Source organism: Bison bison, unplaced genomic scaffold (assembly GCF_000754665.1).
Source record: "Bison bison bison isolate TAMUID 2011002044 unplaced genomic scaffold, Bison_UMD1.0 scf7180017864143, whole genome shotgun sequence".
Taxonomy (NCBI): Eukaryota; Metazoa; Chordata; class Mammalia; order Artiodactyla; family Bovidae; genus Bison; species Bison bison.
Genome location: NW_011494715.1, coordinates 1,382,918 through 1,402,061, shown reverse-complemented (window position 1 = coordinate 1,402,061; position 19,144 = coordinate 1,382,918). Strand labels below are relative to the sequence as shown.

The 19,144-nt window shown below is 40.6% G+C and overlaps 1 protein-coding gene across 1 annotated transcript in view; it reads right to left on the bottom strand.

Annotated features, from left to right (window-relative positions):
- GALNTL6 (polypeptide N-acetylgalactosaminyltransferase-like 6) overlaps positions 1-19,144 on the bottom strand; it is a 1,008,296-nt gene that overhangs the window by 130,863 nt on the left and 858,289 nt on the right. The window contains exon 6 of the mRNA XM_010840244.1: positions 10,646-10,763. Within this exon, the coding sequence (XP_010838546.1) occupies positions 10,646-10,763 (118 nt within the window). The remainder of the gene's footprint in view (positions 1-10,645; positions 10,764-19,144) is intronic.

Genomic DNA, 19,144 nt, shown 5'->3' with positions numbered 1-19,144 from the left:
GTTTTTCATTTTTCATTCGTTTCTATGCAAATTTTGATTTCTTTTTTGATTTCTTCTGTGATTTGTTGGTTATTCAGCAGTGTGTTGTTCAGCCTCCATATGTTGGAATTTTTAATAGTTTTTCTCCTGTAATTGAGATCTAATCTTACTGCATTGTGGTCAGAAAAAATGCTTGGAATGATTTCTATTTTTTTGAATTTACCAAGGCTAGCTTTATGGCCCAGGATGTGATCTATCCTGGAGAAGGTTCCATGTGCGCTTGAGAAAAAGGTGAAATTCATTGTTTTGGGATGAAATTTCTTACAATATTTTAATATGCTATTTCCTTGAAAAGGTTATAATTAATCTTTGAGTAGGGTATGCCCTTCTTAACAATGACAGTAAGCATTCACTTTATGACACAGGATTTTGTGTGTGAGTGAATTCATTTAGCCTTTATTGGCTGCACCCAACAGGAACTAGCTGCTGTTGGGCTGCTTGGATATTGAATATTTTTCCTCCATTTTGCCTCATTAACAGCCTGCTTCCTGCAAATACGGCTGGTCTGTATAGACCTCGTCAGACTCGTCCCCAGTCTGCCATTCACTGCTTCTCTTTGGTGCCAGACTCAATTCTGAGATGCTCTGGCCACCAGCAGTCATTCCTGTTGCTACTATTTCAAACAAGTGCTTGTTGGTTTTCTTCTTAGGATTTCCCCCCAATACTTTGGGGAACTGAGATCTGGTGACTTTAAATGAGATTTGTAGCTGGCCATTCCATCTTCCCTTGCTCCTGATTTACCATAAATTTAAAAAAAATGATTATTTTTTAAAAGTGTATATTATGTTTTGGCTGTGCTGGGTCTTCGTTGCTGTGTGGGCTTTCTCCAGTTGTGCAGCGAGGGGGCTACTTTCTCATCACAGTGCACAGGCCTCTCATTGTGATGGCTGCTCTTGTTGTGGAGCGCAGGCTCTAGAGTGTGTATGTAGGCTCAGTAGCTATGGCTCCCAGGCTCTGGAGCACAGGCTCAATATTGTGCCCCAGGTGCTTAGTTGCTGCACAGCATGTGGGGTCTTTCTGGACCAGGGATTGAACCCGTGTCTCCTGCACTGGCAGGCAGATCCTTTACCTCTGAGCCACCAGGGAAGCCCCAATTTATCATCAATTGAATTGATATTTTTCAAAAAACTAATTTTTGTTATTATTATATTTTCCTTCAGATCAGATCAGTCGCTCAGTCGTGTCCGACTCTTTGCAACCCCATGAATCGCAGCACGCCAGGCCTCCCTGTCCATCACCAACTCCCGGAGTTCACTCAGACTCACGTCCATTGAGTCAGTGATGCTATCCAGCCATCTCATCCTCTGTCGTTCCTTAATGAAGACTTTATTATTATTGGTTGCACCATGTGGTGTGTGGGATCATAGTTCCCTGACCAGGAATCAGACCTGTGCCCCCTGCCTTGGAAGCACAGACTCTTAATGGCTGGATCACCAGGGAAAGCCCATCACTGAACTGATCTTACTGCATATGATACTTTCCTTATACACTGTGGTTGGGGGTAAGATATCTGATACTTTTGTCAAGAGTAGGCTTTTTTGTTGTTGTTGTTCCTGTTTCATATAATTTTTGCTGTTGCTGTGAGTGTTCTATAAGAGTAGATCTTTCTTTTCCAGTTTAAAAGTGTAAATTATACTTGTATAATATTCAATCGTTGAACCATAAATACACTTAAAAGTTTTTTGATGGCTACATACTATGTTTAGTGTTAAGTAAATGTTTGTCACTCACTTATGTCCGACTCTGTGATCCCATGGACTGTAGCCTGCCAGGCTGCTCTGTCCATGGGATTCTCCAGATAAGAATCCTGGAGTGGGGTGTCATTCCCTTCTCCAGTGGATCTTTCCAACCCAGGGGTCAAACCTGGGTCTCCAACACTGCAGGCCAATTCTTTACCATCTGAATCACCAGGAAAGCCCAATGTACTATGATGGGAAGGTTTAAATTTAGCTAATTTAGTGAGGTTATTTATCAATTTTGATATTCTGAGTACAAATAATTGAAATCCATGTTCTTGAGAAGCTCTGAAATGAGACTAAGCTCTAGACTATACAGTTTCCTGCACTCTAGCAAATTCCAAATTGATGGCTGTTACCATGTTTGAATAAAAAGCTGAGTGTTCTATACTCAGTGATTAGTCTCTGTTGTGTACATGCAAATCTTATTGAATAGCCATTGCATTTTAAAGACAGTAAAAAATTAAATTTTACATTAAATCATAACAGGAGTTGTTAGCCCCCATATTGGATAAAATTCAGTTGGGAAGAAACTGCATTTCTTTTTTAAAGTAGTTTCAGAGAAATAGAGTAGCCACTTTCGCACAGAGGACATAAAATCTATTTTTTTTCCAGCTAAGAGAAATTAGGCTAATGGTTTGTAGAGCAAGCCTGAATTTTGCTCCTTGCTTTGATATTAACTAAGTAATGGCCTGCCTTTGCAGTTATGAAATAGAAATTATATTTTTACCTTGCATTAGTGTTGAATGGAATAAGAAATTAAATTCAATGACCTTTAAATGCTAAGTCATTACTTTTCCCTGCTAAAGGGCCAAATAACAGTTATTACCGGTATAGGAAGACTGGAATGGCCAGGACTTCGGGACACAGGTAGCTCCATGTGAAGCTTTTAAAAATCAGAAAAGGATGCAAAATAAATGGATGCCATCTATTAAAATCTCAGGCATATTTTAGTCTCTTTGAGCTGATGTGTTTATTTCTGTGTGGCAGTATTAAGAATTCTCTTTGTTATGTTCAGTGTGTTTTCCATCTTCTATTTTTTTCTCTGGGGACATTTTCTTCCTAGTCACAGTCACATAGATCAAAGATTCAAAGAAACCCTCCAGGCTTATTTTAGGACTGTTTTTCCCACCCCCCCACCCATGTTAGAGACATTACTTTGCCCACAAAGGTCCCTATAGTCAAAGCTATGGTTTTTCCAGTAGTCATGTATGAATGTGAGAGTTGGACCATAAAGAAGGCTGAGTGCCAAATAATTGATGGTTTTGAACTGTGGTGTTGGAGAACACTCTTGAGAGTCCCCTGGACAGCCAGAAGATCAAATCAGTCAATCCTAAAGGAAGTCAACCCTAAATATTCATTGGTAGGACTGATGCTAAAGCTGAAGCTCCAATACTTTGACCACCTGATGCAAAGAGCTGACTCACTGGGAAAGACCCTGATGCTGGGGAAAATTGAGGGCAAGAGAAGGGAGCAACAGAGGATGAGATGGTTGGATGGCATCACTGACTCAATGGACATGGGTTTAAGCAAACTCAGGGAGATAGTGTTGGACAGAGAAGCCTGCTGTGCTGCAGTTCATGGGGTCACAAAGAGTTGGATACGATTTATCAACTGAACAACAACAACAGAGAGTCTACACAAGATGGGGCCTGAGGGAAGGGAACAGAAGTGACAACCTGCAAACAGGATTGAGAGCTGGTCTGTAGGGCGAGTGTGCAGCATGGAAGGGCCACACGGAAGGGCGTGGAGGCTGCCCCCACCCTGACCCATCACTGTATGACCCTGGCCACTCAGTTACCTGGGTACACCGGTAAGCCCCCTGGACAGAGGGCAGGGAACTGGGGCACCTGTGTGAGGACAAGGACTCAAGGGGAGCGCCTCACCCCAGGCCTGAACCCAGGAGCTGGGTGATTTGCCTCCGTATGGAGACAGCAATGCCCCTGCCCTTGCAACATGAGCTTTCCCTGTCTCTTATGAGACTGAGAGTTTTTGACAGCAAGGTCTGAATCTGCTCAATCAACTTAATGTCTAAACCATCACTCTAGTCGTTCAGTAAACATAGCAAATAGCATTCATATTAGGTGGACCTACGCTGGATACAGGCTATACTGGATCCACCTGGAATCCTTGGCTCACAGTTGTGTGTGTCTCTCAAAGGCAACTGGGGCTTCCCTGGTGGTCCAGTGGTTAGGACTTGACCTTCCAATGTAGGAGGTGCAGGTTTGATCCCTGGTCAGGGGGCTATGACCCCACAAGCCTCACGGCCAAAAAACCAGAGCATAAACAACAGAAGCAATGTTGTAATAAATTCAGTAAAGACTTTAAAAATGGTCCACATAAAAACATCTTAAAAAAAGAACCCAAAGGCAGTGTGTTTCTTCCCAAAGGGGATTATGCTAGTTAAAAAAATTATAATTATGCAATTTGATGATGTATCATTTGAATTGATGAAATATTGTTATGGAAAGAGTTGTTGCTCATATCAGAACTAATTTGAGGTGCTTAAAAGATGGAATTGTTTAAAAATTGCTGTCAAATCAGTGTGGGTAAAGTAGTACTAAAGAGTCAGGTAAAAATCATAAAAAAAATCAGAAGGGTTCTATGACTGCCTGAAGATAGCTTCCAAGTGTCTTCAGGTTCTCATTTCAGTTTTTTTTAAAAGTCTTTATTGACTTTGTAACAGTATTGCTTCTGTTTTATGTTTTGTTTTTTGGTCACAAGGCATGTGGGATCTTAGCTCTCCAACCAGGGATCAGACCAGTATCTCCTGCGTTGGAAGGTGACATCTTAACCCTGGACCCCCGGGGAAGTCCCTCTCATTTCAGTTTAGAGGAGCCCAAGCTAGGACTCCTGGTGGATGCAAAGTGGATGTGGTTCAGGCATCTCTAGTTTACCCCGACTTGAGGACCCAAATGCAGAAGGAACAGCTTTGGCTTCTCTTGCATTAGAAGACTGTGAATAAATGTACCTTTGTGTGTTTTATTTTGGAGGAGGTTTTTTTTGGACTGTGCTGGGTCTTTGCTGCTGCATGGGCTTTTCTCTAGTTGTGAGGAGCGGAGGCTTCTCACTGAGGTGGCTTCTCTTGTGGAACATAGGCTTTAGGGGGCATGAGCTCAGTAGTTGGGGTTTTCAAGAGCACAGGCTCAGTAGTTGTGGCGCATGGGCTTAATTGCTCCATGGCATGTGGGATCTTCTTGGATCAGGCATCAAACCCACATCCCCTGCACTGGCAGGCGGTTTCCTAACCACTGAGCCATCAGGGACACCCTAGAGGAGATTCTTAACCTAAGTTTTTTGTGTGTTTCTGCTTTATCTGATGTTTATGTTTAACGGGTGAAATACCCATCTCAGTTGTACTTGACCTGAAGGCTCGTACTGGGCTTTCTTGCATGTTTCTGCAGGGTCTAGCTTGCAGGGCACATGGATTCACGATGAAGGGTTCTGATTAATATTTTAGAGGGAATAACCCAAACTTTCAGGAACGGAGCAAAGTCTGGTTAGTTAAAATCTCTGCAATAAACAAGGACAGTGATAGATGGGTGTGTTTCCATCTTTTCTGGGAAGGAAAGGAAAGCACGCCTTTAACTGGTTTGTGGTGTAGCTGGAGACAGGTGAGGCAGACAATTGAGGGGAAGTTTCATGTTTTATGATTTGGCATGTTAATTTGATTTGTGAGGTTCTTAGGAGCAATCGTGAACTTTTAGGAGGGGAAAATAAAGTGACTCAGGGAATTAAATGAGTAAAAACTGGAGATCAGTTGAAAGAGGAGAAAAGAACAGGGAGGGAGGCTGGTGAAGAGGTTCCTATGTATATTCTTAAGTTATTCCTGTGAATATGGAAATAATGTATATTCCAAACAATACTGAGAAATTGGAATCAATTAATTCTCCAGGTGGCAACTGGAGAGCCTTTTTTTCCACATTTATCTTTGAATCTCTGGAACTTAGCCCAGAGTTGGCACATTGTAATCAATAAATAAATGCCCACTGAATGAATTAGTGACTGATAAAGGCTGAAAGATTGTGAGAGGTAAGTGATAATTTCCTTACATATCTGAACCTTAAGCTTTCGCATGGGAAGGACAAGAGCACGTAACAGAGGTGGTCACTTGCTGTTGTTGTTGTTCAGTCACTAAATTGTGTACGACTCTGGAGTGGGTTACCATGCCCTCCTCCAAGGGATCTTCCTGACCCAGGGATTAAACCTGCATCTCTTACATCTCCTGAATTGGCAGGTGGGTTCTTTACCACTAATGCCACCTGGGAAGCCCTTTTGTTTCCAGATGCAACTCCAAACTGAGTACCTGGAATACCGCCCTGATGTAAATTAGATGCTCAGTAAAAGCTAGTTGAGTGTCTGACTTAATGGTGCTTTTTCCTCCCTGGCAGCTAGCAACGTTTGAAAGGCAGCTGGATAATTCTGGGTCATGTGAGAATTCAGATTCATATTAAAAGAGATTGAAGCCTGAGCACAGGGCAGACGGATCATTTCTCTAGAGAGCTCTTTTCCTTGACTGTGTCATGAAATACCACAGCAACGTTTTTGTGGTATGCTGTGCTGGTCTCTGTGTGATGGCATGAAATCTCCTCACCTCGCCAGATGTTAGAAAAAGGAAAGAGGTTCAGAGAGACAGAGAACTGAGGTGCCCCCATAGCCAGCATCGTCTGACCTAAAACTCAGCCTTTTAATATAAAGCAGAGGGTTCCCCTCACCTCCACCTCCTGGGTTTTCTCAGTGGCTCAGACAGTAAAGAATCTGCCTGCAATGCAGGAGACCTGGGTTCAATGCCTCGGTCAGTAAGATCCTCTGGAGAAAGGAGTGGCAACCCCCACTCCAGTATTCTTGCCTGGAGAATTCCATGGACAGAGGAGCCGCCATGGACAGAGGTGGGCTACACAGTCCATGTGGTCACAAAGAGTCAGACAAGACTGAGAGACCAACACACACTTTTCTGGACATATTTTCATTCAGCCACAGAATCTTGTCATAAACGTCATTGAAATGATTCTTTGGTTGACGCGCAAAGAGCAAGCAAAGATGCCTGATGACAAATGCAGACCGAAATCTTTTGAATGAGAGTTTCTAAGTTTCAGACTTGAAACAATTTCTTTTTGATGATGTAGAATAGACTGGTGAATTTTCAGTTGTCTGTACATGTTCCCAAGACTGGAGGGCTGACCAGTGAGCATCTAACAGTGCTTCCCTTGGTAAAATTAATCACAATTTACGGACTATTTCTCCAAATACAGATATTTGATTTTTTCTTTGACTTTTTAAAATGTCATTGAGCAGAGCTATTTGTAGACAATTCTTTTGATTTATCTCATATGGAGAATATTCCTCATCTTCCATGCCAATTCCAGCAAAACCTGCTTGAGTGTGTTCCCCTCATGTTCCAAGTACTGATAGAGAGGGACAGCAAGCCCAAGGTCAGCCCACAGTGGCGGGAAGGACAGAGGGATGTGTCTGAAACAGGACCCCATAAGACATAGTTGTTGACAAAGCATCTGGCATTCTCATCAAACAAACTGGGGCAACGTAGTCCTGAACCTCTAGCTCTGTTTCCATGGTTTCTAGACAAAGACAGAAGGGCTGCATTCCAATCATAACCTTCAGAATGACAGATAATGGGAGGAAGAGGAAGTGGGGTAATAAAACCCCAGGTCACCCTGAAAAGAAGCATATATAGAAGTGATAGCCACGTGAGAGGTTCAAGTTTGTGTTTGTCTTACAAATACCCCTGTGATGTAGAATGCAGATTCCATTCTGCAAACTCTCAGACTTCCCGCAGTGCTTTTATCTACACCCGGTTCTTTATTCAAAGTCAGGTATCTCTTTAACACAGGTTTTCTTTTTCCTTTTTTTTCTTTTTAAATAATTTTTTAAAAAGCATAGGGACTTCCCTGGTGGTCCAGTGGCTAGGCCTGCATGCTCCCAGTGCAGGGTGCCTGGGTTCAATCCTCGGTCCGGGAATTTATTAACAGATCCCACAGGCCACAACCGAAGGCCTGGCATAGCCAAATAAATAAATAATAATTCAATAAATTAAAAAGATTGAGGTCTAGCTGGTTTACATTGTTTCAAGTGATTCATAGGTTGTGATAAGATACTGAATGTAGTTTCCTGTGTAGATCCTTGCTGTTTATTTTATATACAGTAGTGTGTGTCTGTTAAACCTGAATTCCAAATGTATCCCTTCCCTGCTTACCCCTTTGGTAACTAGTTTGTTTTCTATGTCTGTGAGTCTATTTCTGTTTCATAAATAAGTTCATTTGTAGCTTTTTTTTTTTGATTCCACATATAAGTGATACTATACAGTGCTTGTCTTTTTTTGTCTGACATTTCATTTAGTATGGTAATCTCTAGTTCCATCCATGTTGCTGCAAATGACATCTTTTTTTGTTCTTTTTCTTATGGCTGAGGAACGTTCTATTGTATACACGCACCACAGCTCTATCCATTCCTCTGTCAGTGGACACTTAGGTTGTCTTCATGTCATAGCTATTTTAAATGGTGCTGCTGTGAATACAGGGGTGCATGTGTCTTCTTGAACTATATTTTTGTCCAGATACATGCCCAGTAGTGGGAATGCTGGATCATACAGCAACTCTTATTTTTTTGTTTTTTAAGGAACCTGTCCATATTGTTTTCCCCAGTGTCTGCAACAATGTATAATCCACCAGCAGTATTAAGAAGGTTCCCTTTTCTCTACACTTTTTCCACTATTTATTATTTGTACAATACAGATTTTTCTTAATAGTATTTTAAACCTAAAGAACTCATGAATTAAGAGAATATAAAAACCAAAAAAACTCTTGAACTGTGAAAAGTAAAAAGCATACTTTGACTTCTGATGATATTGCAAATGTAGCAATGCTGTATTTTCTTTTACTGCTGGAGTCAAATGCAATTTTCTGTTTTTCCAGTGGAAGGAATTATTGTAATTCTTTCCAGCTTTGGACCACATCTGATATCAGCAGTATTTTGCCAGAGTCAGCACAGAGTTCGCGGCTATGCTCTTGGGCTATAATGAAGACACGCTCCTCTGTTCAGTGAGAGGAACCATTAGCTAGAGACTAACAGGGTAACTGTGAACTTGGGAATGGTGTTGGCAGATATGACTTGGGTGAACGGACAATTTTATGTTTCTGTATTCTCTGCAATTGAGTCAACCTGAGCATTTTAATCCCTAAGCAACACCAGGGTGTTTATTTAATCTTTACAACTTAAAAGAATTAATGTAAAAATCTTTAAAACTTTCAAGTCTCAGTTTCTTCATCTATAAAATAGAATAGTACCAAGTTCTTAGAGCTGTGGTTTTAAAATATATAATGCATGTAAAGCACTTGGCCTAGCATTTATATATCACATACCATTGAATAAATTGTGTAAATATACCTATACAGAAGTTTGAGAAAACAGTGCCTAAGGTGTGAAATTAGATGTGTTTCAATAATGGTGAAAAGAAGCACTAATTTAGTAAATAGTGTTCCCAGGTTTATTGCCAGCAATCAGATTGAAAATTCTAGATGTGGTGAAGCCTGCAGTCATGTCTCCTGAGTTTCTCTTTGGGGATATTTATTTTATAACACTTTGGAGACAACATAACATTTCTGTTAACACACTGAATATGGTTATTAAAATTGAATAAAAACCAGTTTTATCAATTTCTTTTATGCATAAATTCAAAAAGTTTAGCTAGACTATTAGGTTTGACTTTTACTGTATTCAGGATACATTTTATTTTAGCAAGAATTGGTTTGACTTTATAATAGAGGTAATTAAGAGCTAATTTATTTATTGAGATTTCGGTATGGTAAATTTTGTGAGAATCACTATCTTCTGTATGAATAATGACAAGGAAAAAGGAAAAAAGAAAACCTTTTGCGTAATTTATTTTGCTTTGATTATCTGATCTTCATATGTTGTAGTAAATGTTGTCATTTACAAATCCTGAAATTTGATATGCTATTATATATTTATGTATCATATATGTGTATATCAGAATATATGCATGCATATATATGTAATAAAGGCTTCTTGGATGGCTCAGTGGGTAAAGAATCTGCCTGCCAATGCGGGAGAGCAGGTTTGATTGGAGAAGGGCATGGCAACCCACACTAGTATTCTTGCCTGGATGATCCCATGAACAGAGGAGCCTGGTGGGCTATAGTCCATGAGGTCGCAAAGAGTCAGACCCAACTGAGCGACTGAGAATATATGTAATAAAGGATATAATTTTAGAAGTACTTATGGTCCAAGCAAGTGGAAACGAAACCTGAGTAGTTTCAGATAAAAATAAAAAACTCACTTGTTTTGGAATTCTATAAAGTTTCAGTTATACATATATACATCATTTAACCATTAAATTGCTCAGTCATGTCTGACTCTTTGCGACCCCATGGACTGTGGCCCACCAGGCTCCTCTGTCCGTGCAATTTTTCTGGCAAGAATACTGGAGTGGGTTACCATTTCCTTCTCCAACATATGTGTTTGTTCTAGAACAAACACAAAGGGCAGAAGCTCCAGTAATTCCATTGCTTTCACCTCCTAGCCACTGTCTGTCTGTTCTGGGGGCCTGAGAAGGAGCGCACGGCCCGCGGAGCAGCAGGGGTGCTCACGCATTGTGTTTCCTTCCTTCAAGTGGGATTCTGGACTTTCTCCTCTGCTTTACTTTGATGGCATGCCTGCGTCTCTCGGAAGCTTCAGGAGGAAGTAGCCTCTCTCAGCCAAAAGCTGAGGTGGGAAAATGACATGTCTGTTTTCGATGTCAATTTACAGCATAGGTCACAAAACGAAATGTCGCCATTCCATTGCAATTGTCAAAAAGAGGCTGACCTAGTGTGGCAAGGGTGCTGATGGCTTACCTTGAAAGAAATTTCATACTGCTCTCCTCCCCAGATCTCCAGACCCGGATCATAGCCACCCAACTCCCAAAACCATTTGCGATCCACGGCAAAGAGACCTCCAGCCATAACGGGAGACCTGTGAAAGGAATAAAACCATCTTTAAAGGGCTCTGAACATCGGGGACCCGGGCATTTTGCTTGGGGATAAAAACAGCAGACTTTAAGTTTCAGTGGTCACTGCACAGTTTTTCAGTGAGTGCACATGAGTTCTCACGGGGTCTCCAATCGCTCCTGGAACCCCCGTGGGCTTTTAACTTCATAGTTCAGGCTCTCAAGCCACTCACGCCCTGTGGAGCCACACATTAGCTATGTGTGTTTGTCATCAGAGAGAAGTATAAGATGCCTAGTGACTGATATGTTGGGAAAATCAGTGCTTTTATGGCTTTTCCTCAAAGTGAAAGAGATCTTATAGTATCAGACACATAAAAACATAGACAATGCAGTTGTAGACCATAACTTTAATTTAATTTCTCATATGTATTCACCATGCACCTACCATTTCCAGGTTATGTCCATTAACAGACTGCGAGATGGTCAGTTAGAACAAAATAACCAACCAGAACTAGTTATTAGCATGCCGAAGCTGGAGTTTAAACTAAGTCTTTTCACTTTAATGATGTTCTTTTTAAAGTCTACCTTTCTAGGAAATATTCTTTTGATCAAATAATAATTTCAAGTTTTCTGCTCTTGCTAGGATGCATTGCAGTCACATTACTATGTAATGAGGTAATTTATAATCATTGGATTCTGCCCTAAAGTGTTTTTTTTTTTTTTTTTTGCAATTCAGGAGCAGCTTTTCAGTTTTTCTGTTATTATTATTATTATTATTTAATGTTTTTGCCACTGTTTTGCAGTGGGAGCATGAAGTCTTAACCATTGGACTGCCAGAGGAGTCTGCTCACATGTGTGTGTGTGTGTGTGTGTTTAATATTTATGTATTTGGCTGTGCCGAGTCTTAGTTGTGGCACATGGGATTTTTTAGGTGTGGCGTGTGGGGTCTTGAGTTGTGACATGCACACAATTAGCTGTGGCATGTGGGATCTAGTTCCTTGACCAGGGATCAAACTTGGACCCCTGCATTGGGAGCTGGGAGTCTTAGCCACTGGACCACCTGGAAAGTCCCAGCTCTTGGGTTTTTGAATGTTCACTGTGTGCTGGGCTCTTCTGTGAGATTCTTGTCCAGTTCTTTTGATTAATCCTTCCCTAGGAATACCATCCCTGTGTTCTACTGGGAGAAACAGGACGAGGGAGGGAGGGCCCAGCATCCTCTCTGGGCCAGGATGGTGGTGCCGCTGTGGCTGAACCAGGTACTCTGATTCCAAAGCCTTTGAGTTCTTTACTGCAATGCTGTTTCTGTTTCAATGTTTAAAGAGAGTTGATGTTGTTTAGTTGCTAAGTTGTGTCCCAATCTTTGCAATCCCATGGACTGTAGCCCATCAGGTTCCTCTGTCCGTGGGATTTCCCAGGCAAGAATACTGCAGTGGGTTGCCATTTCCTTCTCCAGGGGATCTCCCCGACTCAGGGATTGGACCCATATCTCTGAGTCTCCTGCACTGCAGGAGGATTCTTTACCCCGGGCAAAAAGAGACAGCAACACAAATGTGTACATAAAACATCTAAAGAACACTTTATGCAGACCAAGCAAATCTGTAAAAACACACAGTCAATAAAATTTTTGTGACACTTCTGAAGATTTTTTGGAAACAAAGGATATTTATATATATAAGTACAAGACACTAAATACTGGAGGCATGTTTAAAAATGTCTAAGTAAATAAGACACACCAATTTACAGACTCACTGAAGTTGTGCCGTTGGTAACTTTCTATGATGCTCTAGAGGGACATAAATAATAGTGTTGTATATTTCAGAGACTTTGTATGTTACAATGGTACTTGGCCTAATCACTTTAAGATTTTAAAAAATATGTGTATACTCTCTGTAGATGGAAAGATTACAAGACAGGAAGAGGGATTTATTTCTCCCCTAGGAAAGTGAGCAGGATTGAAATAATAACACAAAGGGTCTCATGCATTTCAAAAATTCTGTTTGAAATGGAAGTCTTGGAACCAGATGTGCCTTATTTTCGTGATCTCTCCAGCAGTATATTCTCTTCCCATTTTCCATGCCCTGAATTTCAGAGGGAATCACAGCTGTAGCCGGGACAGACTGGCATGGGACCACATCCTGGGGGCAGTTCCTCAGTGATCGTATTTGGTACATCTGTGTCATCTTTGGTTCCATGGGGCTTGGGCTTAAGCGATTAGAAAGTCTCAATCCTTAATAATAAATTATAAAACATATTCAGAGATAACCCAGCATGGTATATAGTTTGCTTCACTGTTAAAAAAGAGCAATGCGTGCATGCTCAGTTGCTTCAGTCATGTCCGACTCCTTGCGACCATGTGGACTGTAGCCTGCCAGGCTCCTCTGTCCATGGGATTCTCCAGGAAAGAACACTGGAGTGGGTTGTCATGCCCTCCTCCAGGGGATCTTCCCCACTCAGGGACTGAGCGTGCATCTCCTACATCTCCTGCATTGCAGGTGGATTCTTTACTGCTGATCCATTGGGGAAGCCCCAAAAGAGCAATAGTCATAATGGAATTGCACATACCTAATTTGTGAATTCTGGATCTAATGGAGCAGGGACTAATTTAGGTGTGTGGGAAGATGATGCGTCCACGTGTTGGGGAAATTAGGATATTCAGAATGCAGCTGGGTATATATGGTCTTCGACCAGAGATACGGTCAAAACTGGAAGTGAACTTGGTTAACATCAGTTTAAACAGAGCAAGAAAAATCATTAGAATGTATGAAAATATCCAGTAATATTGAAGGAACATGGCATCGAGCTGTGTTTATTTTGGCCAAAATACACCTGCATTTCAAAAAATTACAAAAAGAAATTGTCAGTTCTACTCAGTCTGGACCACAAATGGAAAGATCTTAAGTCCTACCAGTGTATTCTCATTTGACTGTATGAAACATGAGACCAGAGTGCAACAGAATTTACACTGTGCAGACTACATCTCCCAGCTAGAGTTACTACTATTATAGATATGGAACCAGTCTACATATTGGGAAGAGAACATCCTAGATTGATATTTTTTATTGTAAGTGATTTGTTGGAGACACAACATCTTGTGTTTCTTGATGAGTTTATAAAAAACTAAACGGGATGTATCTGGTTAGTTTGAGGCATAATAAAATAAATTCATATGGACCCCCTTACCTTCACTGATGTTGTTTCCAAGCCCTAAATTAGCCTCTCCTATCTTGATTAGTGTGAATGATCGGTATGAAAAAAGCCTTTTGTTTGTGTCTTTATTCATATTTGTCCATTAATCTTTTGAACAGTGTAACTAAGGCATAGTTGTCATGCAATGAATTGCAAATATTTTAAATGGAAAAGTTGATAGGTTTTGACTTATGGATACCCCTCGGTACCATCATTACACTTAGGAAAAAGTAACACATCTATCATGCCTCCAGAGTTTCCTCATTGTATCCCTCCCTCCCTCCTGACCCTCTTCTCATCCCTTTCCTCTAGGACGTAACTGATTTCTGCCTCTGTAGATGAGTTTGAATTGTCTAGAATTTTATATAAATGAAATCATACAGTATGTACTCTTCTTTGAGAGTGTCTGACTCCTCTCATTCATGTCTTTATTCTGAGACTCACTCTTGTTGTAATGTCTGTTAATGGTTTCTTCCTTTTTGGTTGCTGAGTAGTATTCCATTTGCATGGATATACTGTAGTTTGATTATCTATTTGCCCACTGATGAACGTTTGGGCTTTTTTCAGCTTGGGGCTATTACAAATAAAGCTTCTATGAGTTTTGTGTGCTAATCTTTGTGTGGATATATGCTTTCATTTCTCTTGAGAAAAAGCCTGGGAGTGGAATGACTAAATCATGTGGTAGGTATGGGTTTAACCTTTTAAGAAATTGTGAAACTCTTTCTCAGAGTGCTTGTAACTTTATATTCAAATACCAGCTGTATTTGACTTCCAACTGCTACATATCCTCATATACTTGACATGGGCAGTTTGAAGTTTAGTCACTATAACAGGGGCATGCTGCTGCTGCTAAGTCGCTTCAGTCGTGTCTGACTCTGTGCAACCCCATGGACTGCAGCCTACCAGGCTTCTCCGTCCGTGGGATTCTCCAGGCAAGAACACTGGAGTGGGTTGCCATTTCCTTCTCCATAACAGGGGCATGGTGGTATATTATTGTGGTTTTGTTTTGCATTTCCACAATGATTAATGGTGCTGAGAAAATTATGTTATTCCTTTATTTTGCCTAGTCAGTCTGGCTAGAAGCTTATTGATCTGCTTAAAGAATTAACTTTTGGTTTCATTGATTTTTCTCTATTGTTTTCAGTTTTATATTTCATTGATTTCTCCATGGTCTTCATTAGTTTAATTATTCTACTGACTTTGTACTTTATTTTCTCTTCTTTTTCTAGTTACTTAGGGTGAAAGCTGATATTATTGCTCTGAAATTTTTTTTCTAATAAAGCTATTTAGTACTATAAGTCTCCCTTAAATATTGCTTTAGAAGAATTCTACAAAAAAATGATATGCAGTGTTCCCATTTTCATCATGTTCAAATACTCCATACTTTCTCTTTTGTTTTCTTTCTGTGACCTATGGGTTATATAAATGTATGTAATTTATTTTCCAACTATTTGGGATTCTTTTTGAAGGTCTTTCTGTTATTGATTTACATGTAATTCCATTGTGGTTAGGGAACACACTTTGAAAGACTTGAATCCTTTTAAATTTATTGGGGTTTTTTAATGGCTCAGAATGTGATCTATACGAATGCATTCTGTTGCCATTGAATGGAGTGGTTTATAAATATTTATTAGGTAAGCCTGGTTGATAGTGTTGTTCAAGTCTTCCATATTCTTATTGATTTTTCTGCCTCCTTGTTGTATCAATTACTGAGAGGGATATTGAAATCTATGCCTATAATTCTGGATTTTTTTTATCTCTTCCTCTGTTCTATCAAGTTTATGCTTCATGCATTTTGTAGCTCTATTAATAAGTGCATATATATGTGTAGGAATTTCATGTGCTCTTGATGAATTGACCTCATTCTCATTACAAAATGACTCATCACCTCTGGTAATATTCTTTACTCAGGCATTGATCTTGCTTGGGTATTAGTATAGCCATTTCAGCTTTCTTTAGATTTATACTCTCAGAACACTAATATTTATACCTGTTAGGCCTTTTTACTTTACTTTTTAAACTATTTGTGTCTATATTTAAAGTGGTTTTCTTGTTGGCAGCTTATACTTGAATCTTGCTGTTAAAAGTCCCTGCTTTTTCATTGGGATGCTGAGATCACTTACTTTTAATATGATTATTCATGTGATTAGGTTTAAAACTATTATCTTCTTTGCTTTCTGTATGTCCCATCTGTTGTTTTCTTTTCCTTCTTTCCCTATCTTTATGGTTAATTGAATATTTTTCATGATTGCATTTGGTGCTTCTCTGCCTGCGTAATAAATTTTTCTTTGAGATACAGAACTTTTTGGATGCTGGATATTTTGAACGTTTTTGAGCTTTGTTCCAGGATGCAATTGGAGGTAGTTTGACCCTTTTGCGAGCCTTAAGCAAGGCATTATCTACAAATTATTCACACCCTTAAGGCAAGACCCTGTGTGTGCTTCAATCAATGTCCTGCGATCATCGGGTTGTTCAGTCTGATGGGAACAGACTCTTCTCCGCCTTGGATGCCTTCTGGCCACTGTTACTTCTAATTCTTTCTAGTGGTTCTTTTGCATTTGTGGGCAGTTTCTTCTCATGCACAGGCTCTTGTCAGTCTTCTGCGGAGGACTCAGGGGGTACCCTCGGGAGCTTCTGCCCTTGAAATGTCAGCTGCGCTCTTCTCCCCAGACTCTTGGCTCCACATTGACTTAGGCTGGCCTCACCGGCTCCCCTCCTTACACCGCAACCTGGAGACTCTCTCAAGTAAGTAAGCTGGGGATGAGTCCAGGTTTCACCCAATTGTTTCCCATCTTTCAGGAATCAGTGTCCTTCATTCCCAGACGTTTGGTATCTTGAAAACCACTGTTTCATGTGTGTTTGTTTCTTGTTTTTTCAGATGACAGGGTAAATCTGGGCTGTATTACTCCAACTTGTTCAGAAATGAAAGTCTGAAAATCTACCCATTAATCTTTGTTTTAGAATATTTTAAAATATGTATTTTAGTAGATGATATCTTTGCGTGTTTACAAAGAATTTTGCTCCTACTTCTGTCCCCACCATAAGTTTTCCTTATGTATCTTTTCGGAGATATTTCATAGTCATATAAGCAAATATAAATCTATCTTATTTTTCTTCCTACTCTATGAAAATGGTTGTATGCTACATCCAGTGGTCTTTACCTAATTCTTTTTAAAACTCCCTAACATATTTTTTTATGTCTATTTTTATTTATTTGGCTGTTCTCTTAGTTGTGGCATGCCAGCCTTTAGTTGTGGCGTGTGGGATCTATTTCCTTGACCAGGGATTGAACCCAGGTCCCCTGCATTGAGAGCCTGGAGTCTTAGCCACTGGACCACCAGGGAAGTCCCATCCTAACGTATTTTAATGGTCATGTCATATTGAAAAGAGCTTTCTTGTTTTATTTTCCTAACATTTGCTCATTATTCCATTATGCACAAAGTTGTGTATCTATGTATATAGTGAACATGTAGATTATTTTCACTCTTTTCCTATTTCAGAACTTCCGCAATGAATAATGTACATATATCATTTCCATGTGTGGGAGTAACTCTTTAGGAGAAATGCCTAGAATTTTATATCCTGGTTTGTTATAAAGAGTAAAACTGTAGAAACTGATTGACTTTTCCACTTCTGGAAGCTAAAGTTTCATTGTGAATTGTGTCCTAACCTGACACTTTAGTTCAAGTTTCACACCAGTCCAAATGCAACGATTTAGGGTCTGATAAAATTAGAGAAGAGTCAGATAAAAGCGGCAATTCTGCCGAGAAATTACAGATCTATCATAAAATATTAGTATCTGTCAGTCTACTGGTCGATTTCGCCAAGGAAACATCATTCTTGTGATAATACTTGGAGAGGAATTGTTGAAAAGCTTTCCAGGGTAATTTGTTTTTCAAAAAGGAAAGAAAGAGGAATAAAGGATGGATTTGAGGCTGGAAAAGGCTCCGTGCTGGGAAGGAGAATAGTAATAAGAGGAGGAGTGAGGCCAGTGCTGCTGGCACCAGAGCATCCAGGGGTGCAGGGCATGCAGCATGGGTGCTCAGAATTCCCGCTGGTCCATGAAATGGGCAATGCCAGTGCAGCATGGATTATCCCTAAATTAGTCTATAATTGTTCTTCCACCTGGATGGCCACCACCCTCTCACTTCAAGCACAGAGTGAGCCAGGGCACCAGCCCCAGTGTTTCTTGTGGTTTGGCAGGAAGAATCTGCTCAAAGGCTCATAGAAGCTTGTCCTTCTAATTCTTGTCCTTCCCCGCTTGAGATCACAGATGATGCCCAGGGAGGAAGGGAGAGGGGAGAAGGTAGACCCCCGCAGAGCTGTCATCCCGGGGTGAGGGAGTCCCCACCCTGTGCTGTGAAAGTGCCACTGGGGTATACAGGGAAGATACCTACTCCCCACCTCCGCCCCCCCCCCCCAAAAAAAACACACAGTTCTTGGCTTTAACAAACTATCCTGTGTGGAATTCCCAGAACTGCTGGATTCAAAACCAATGGCTTGCCGCCAAGGTTCTTGGTGGCCACCCCAGTGGATTGGTAGCCATGGTCACAAGGACAAGTGTGTTGGTTTGGCCTCATTGGATTCTAGAATGTTTGTCTTCCTGGAGAAGAAGGGACTGCCATTGTAAGAGAGACTGAACTTCCTGCTGCTTTTGTGCAGGGAACTCAGAGCTGGATTCTGGGTGGGTTGAAATCCATACCTCATCACACAGATGGGAGTTAACTCTTGTGCAAAGTTTTTCAGTGACATCAAGAGAAGGATAGCTTTGTTCCCCATAGATTAAAAAAGATTTCATTGTTGCATTGTTTTCTCATCAGAGAAAATGGAGAAGCGCTGTTGATATTTTTAACTTATTCTTCTACTTTCTTGGTGGCTTAGACTTCCCTGTTGGCTCAGACAGTAAAGCGTCTGCCGGCAATGCAGGAGACCTGGGTTCGGTCCCTGGGTTGGGAAGATCCACTGGAGAAGGAAATGGCAACCCACTCCAGTATTCTTGCCTGGAAAATCCCATGGATGGAGGAGCCTAGTAGGCTACAGTCCATGGGGTCGCAAAAGAGTCAGACACGACTGAGCGACTTCACTTTCTTCTACTTTCTATTTTCCATTTTAAATATAATCACTTCATGGGAAATAAATGGGGAAACAGTGGAAACAGTGTCAGACTTTATTTTTCTGGGCTCCAAAATCACTGCAGATGGTGACTGCAGCCATGAAATTA